General features: G+C 44.6%; 1 protein-coding gene across 1 annotated transcript; it reads left to right on the top strand.

Moving 5' to 3' along the window:
- The first annotated feature begins 10 nt into the window (after nt 1–10).
- On the top strand, nt 11–2,610 carry PMAIP1 (phorbol-12-myristate-13-acetate-induced protein 1). The gene has a single exon (XM_017727380.1). It carries the CDS (start codon nt 88–90, stop codon nt 319–321), a length of 234 nt encoding a protein of 77 aa, XP_017582869.1. The 5' UTR covers nt 11–87; the 3' UTR covers nt 322–2,610.
- Nucleotides 2,611–5,326: the final 2,716 nt, after the last annotated feature.

Raw genomic sequence — 5,326 nt, 5'->3', positions numbered from 1 at the left:
TGGGGTGTGCTTCACGTTGAGGAAAAAGTAAAATATTGAAGTACCGTAGTACCGTAGTACCGTAGCACCGTAGTACATGAGGATCTCATGAAAGCGATAACCACACGCGTTTCCGCAGGGCGCGAGGCGGCGGCGGAGGAGTGCGCCCTGGAGCTGGCCCGCATCGGCGACAGGTGGGACCTGCGGCAGAGGATCCTGAACCTGCTCGCCAAGTTGTTCTGCCCCGGAACGTGGGCTGCCCACGGACACGGCGAGGGGAACGGAGGAGAATCTTGGCTTTGTGGGTTTGGAAGAAGAGGCTCCACAGACAGTGGGAGATGAAGAAACCTCAAATCTGGTTGCATTGTATTGAGCTGCCCGTAGCCGCTGGAGGATGGCTATCGCATGATTTGTCTGAAGAATGTTACAGCAATATTGGCGTATGAATGCCAGGTGGGAAATAAAGATAACGACGGGCAGAGCCTCTCAACCGTGCAGCAGTGACTTAGGGCAAGCCGGTGACATGGGGAGATTTGGGGCAAGACTGAACTTGTCCTTCACCATGGTCTGAGAAGACTTTCAGGAATGCGGTTACCCCAGTCACCCTCTGGTCCTCATGTCCCATAACCCTGTTTCACCAAGGAGTTCGGGCCACCTCCTGGATGAAGCCAAAAAAAGTGTCAGTGTGTTGGAACTTGGGATCACATACCACACAGGAAAAGCCAGTTGCTGGATTTTTGACTGCTCCTCTTTTCTAAAGCATGGATCCTGCTGGACAGCGATCTGGTGGCGGGACGTAAAATTTATTAAAGTAAACCACTATCTTTATTGAAAAGTTCTTTGTTGCAGGATGTTGCTTTGCAGACTAAAAGTTGTAATTCTATGAATTAACACAGTGTTGCATAGTTCTAGCCTATATAAATATATAGTATAAGTTTACATATATATATATAGTATACGTAAAATATAAACGTGTGCACCGCTAGTGTATGTCATGAGTATTTAACAGAACTATTAATCGAAAGCTGTTTGTTTAGTCTCAAAACACAGTACGAAAAAATGTTCAAAACATGACAAAACTCAATATAAAAAGGTATATAAACGAAAAAAACCTATAATATTTTCTGATGATAAAGGAAATAAATCATGCTTCAGAGAGGGAAGCATATTTTAGCATTATATAAGATATATATCTGAATATATATTACACAAACACAGATATTGAGGTAATTGTGGTGGAAGGATTCTTTCAATATTACAAAGAATTTCTTGATAACGGTACAGTTCTGCTGTGTCTTTATAAGTAACAAAATAGCTTCAATAGAAGTAGATCTTAAAGACGAATCTCAAGTTTTGTTGAGAATGTTATTTATTCAAAGAAAGCAACTACCTCTCTTTGAAGAAATAATATCAATAGAATTGAGTGTTACAGCGGTACGAGAAAGTAGCCTTATGATTGCTAAATTATACTTACAGGCAGAGGTTCTTCCCTTGTACTTTATTTCCATTTCATTTCATGGCCTCCTCATTTCAGTTCCAGAATGGTGAAGCTGCTGCAGCACATCCAGTGGATGGTGATGCACCATCACCACTGAGGAGTTACATGGGTGTAACCCATCTCACTGAGGGGATATTACCTTGGCTGGCTTCAGAGGACCTGAATTAAACATGTTGGTTGCAGTCAAGGCAAACAGTAACTCTACTAGTCAATTCATGCCAGGCTCCATCCTAAACAGTATTTTTCCTGGGTCCAAGATAGCAAAAAAAGGACTGAAGCTGATCCTGTTTCATAGCTACCTCTAGGGTCACTGGTCAGAGTTCCTTCTCTTAACTTGTCTATAAATACATTTGCATTTTATAAGACTGTATAGTTACACTTTCTGTTATTTGTGTCTATTCAAATTTTGTCTTCTCCTTTCTTGTGGTGGATTCCTGTTTGTATTTATAGTTTATTTTTCTGTTATCTCTTCTTAATCTGCCTTTGCAAAATTATCATTACGTAACTCTGGTCACTCTCACAACCAACCGTGTAGGGGATTTACATATTGACACTGACTTCTGTCACTGAGCAGAAGCTGACTGACTTTCCCTTCTTTCCACATGGAAGACTTAACCCCATCCATCCCAGTGGTTTTACCGGGAGCTTTGCTGTTGGCTTGAGCCACATGCATGGTTCCCTTCCCCTCTAAGCTAGCTAGTACCTTTTCAGGGAGAACACAATATTTCAAGAATAGTTGTTATTTATCTTAGTACTGCATAGCAGTGTGTTTGGCTGACATGTACATAGGTCAGTTTTTCAGGTACTAAAAAGTAAATGCAAAGAGTTTCAGATCAGCAGAACACCAGCTCCCAGGCTAAACTTCATCAAAGGCAGCTCCAGCTTCATAAGAAGGGTTGCTATTGTATGTCCTGCAGTTGGTGGAATCTTCATCAAGGACACTGAAAAATGACCATTCCTGTCTGGAACTCTCAGGAAAATTCAGCATTAGCAGTCACATTAGTAGCTGAAAAGTATGTGAATAAAACTGTTCTGTTCAATGTATGCTGCTTGGAAATTCAACAGGAAATAAGGTGTGGATTTGTAGAGCCCACCCAGTTCTTCAGGATGTAGCACATATGAATATTACAAAAGAAAAAGTATACTCATAAATGCATTGTCATGGGGATATCCAAGTTTAGTGTTAGCACACTATTTGTCTGCCTAGAAATGCAAAGACTATTTGCTTTTTTTGCAATGTTTTAGGTGTTTCGGTGCATTGTTAAGAATGGTAGTGTTCAACTGGAACTCAGGAAAAAGACACAGATGCAAGAGGTCAGTGCCAGTACATGACCAAGCACTTGCTGATGTTCACCCTAGATTTGTTGCTTCTGGGAAGGATCTACTTTATGACTTTATCAATGTGAGTTTGTTTTCCTTAAGGCCTGTTCTGGATGTGTGCCAGATGTGTTGCTGTATGCCTCACGCACGTATGTCTTGAATTCTTGCTAAGATAATAAATACAAAGTGTTTAGAAGAAAAATGAGTTACAAAAGTTGCTGTAACTCGAGTTTTCTTTTGTGGACTGTAAATGTATGATTATATTATGCAAATTCCTTCCATGCTTCCATGTCAGCAGGGCAAAACCACCAGGGCAAGAGTAGAGTGCCAGCAGGTTTGCTTTTGGAGATTAGGCTTTGACTTCTGCCTTTAAGATGAACGAGGCATAACCATGACCTTGAACTTCGAAATGAGACACCTATTCTGGTATTTTTTGTTAATTACTGGCGGCGGAATATTTGGGTGATATTGGGGGTCCATTATTTCTGCCAGAGTAGCTGCAGCTTTGAAAAGGAGTGTCCCTAGTAAAGGACAGACATCCAAGTTTAGGGGTTTGTCTAAGATGCAGGCAGAAAGGGATACAGTGTTTTGTCAGGCAAATTTTTACTTCCTCCAAAGTTTGAAGCTGGAGTTCTGGAAGAGTGGGAAATGATGCTGCTTAGCACAAGGGGAATACCAGAGGGATAGTGCAGAGCACATTCTTCTTCCCTAAATCTGGGACCCAAAGATGTGTCTGTGCAGACCAGAGCCTGAGGTCCTCACCTGCTATGCCAAGCACATCAGCAGCTGACTCACTGCGCTGCTTTTCCCCAGCTTCACAGGCAGGGAGCACCATGCCTGTGGCTCATATTCCCAGTGCAAGGAGGACTAAGATCTTCTGGGCCAAAGGCTCTTGTTTCTAACAACCAGAAAAAAACCCAAAGAGACGCAACTCTCTGTTCTTCTCCACTTAGTCACCAGCAGAAGCCTGGAAGATTTTTACTTTGGAGGGCATCGGTGAAGTGGTCCTGAGAAGGCCCATCAGCCTGGTGAAAAGTACTACCACAGCTACTGCACAGAGATCTGGTTTTGTAAAGCTTCAGCAGCAAATCATACTAGTGTGACTCATCAGACTTGTGAAAACATCCAGACATTCTCACCTGCTTCCCACTGGAGTCTGGCCTCTCTCCAGCCCTCCAGAGCGGTGTCCAGTCACCTACGTAGCATAATGCTTGTGACCTGCTCCTCCCTAAAGGGCAGGAGAAAAAAAAAATCCTATCACTGGGGCATGGCATTGCAATCTGAATGCACTTGACTCACCCACAAGCACCTGATACCAAAAACCCACAACAAACCCACCTGTTGAAGAAAACTGACAGAGTTGCCACCCTGGAATGCTCTCCATTTAGCACAGCACCTGGCTGGACAACAAGTGCAGCCCTGGGTCATGTTTGCACTGCGGTCCCCTAGGTGAAGACCAGCCTGGCCCCCTCAGCCAGCTCATGCCTTCACACCTGAGACCGGATGCACAAGTGGAATTTCTCAAACGAAGCGCCAGACAAGGAGATACTTCCTTCCTCTTCCCCTCATGGGATGTTTTTATAAATCAACTGAAAAACAATGTCTCATATGCTGGTCATTATTTTTAGCACACACTGCTAGATGGGACTAACTTTTATCACTTTCCTCCCATTAACACAAGAGGGTGTGAGGGCATTATGTGCATCCATGGAGGCGTAAGGAGGTCAGACAGGAAGGGCTGGGGATATGATGTGTTGCCTTTCAGTCTGTCAGGGTGTCCCCTGAAGCAGGGGACTGTCTGATGGTGGGACCGTCAGTGAGCAATAGTCCCAAAAGCTATTACAGCTGTAAACAAGGGTCCTCACCCAAGTGCGTCAGGACATTGTCTGGCCCACGTAACAAACGGGCCACACCAAGGCTGCCCTGCCTTCTCACGCATGGGCTCTTTGCAATGCAATTCTCACCAGCCTTCTGAAAGCGTGGAGGTTGGTGTCACTCCTTTAGCAACAGGAGATATCCCATGAAATAGCAGTGACTGGAAATGAAACAGTTTCAGCTATTTCATCTTCAGCCATTTCATCTTTGGTGGCTTTCGTGTCATTCCCTCCTGCCCATGAAAGGATGGTGGGAGCACCACTAGGCTCAGAGGCTCAGCTCCTCCATGCCATGGTCATCACTTGAAGGGGCAAGGCACCTTTTTGTAGTGGACAGGCCAGCTTGAAAAAACAATTACTTTCAGCAGCACCAAATAAGACCAATCCTAGGATGCTGGCACTTCCTCCCTCAGCTCCTGGGGCCTAGCTGGGATCACAGCCCCCTACTGCACGGCAGAAATTCAAGCAGCATTCTGCTTCCACCTTCTCCTTCGTGCTCCTGACAGGGATGTGACAAAGCTGCAACAAAGGCAGGAGGCCACAGTCATGTCTACCCTGCTCAGGATCAGGAATTAGGGAGGCAGTTTTCTCACAAGAGCAGCTGGACATTGGACATTCCCCAGCACCACCATAGCGCATCAAGGAAATGGCTTTG

The sequence above is a fragment of the Corvus brachyrhynchos genome, unplaced genomic scaffold (genome assembly GCF_000691975.1).
Source record: "Corvus brachyrhynchos isolate BGI_N302 unplaced genomic scaffold, ASM69197v1 scaffold140, whole genome shotgun sequence".
Classification (NCBI taxonomy): domain Eukaryota; kingdom Metazoa; phylum Chordata; class Aves; order Passeriformes; family Corvidae; genus Corvus; species Corvus brachyrhynchos.
Note: the sequence above shows the minus strand (reverse complement) of the source record. Positions and strands in the feature narration are given on the sequence as shown.

Bases quoted from the DNA above. Each gene is read 5' to 3' on its own strand.
- PMAIP1 (XM_017727380.1), top strand. From the start codon at position 88: ATGAAAGCGATAACCACACGCGTTTCCGCAGGGCGCGAGGCGGCGGCG.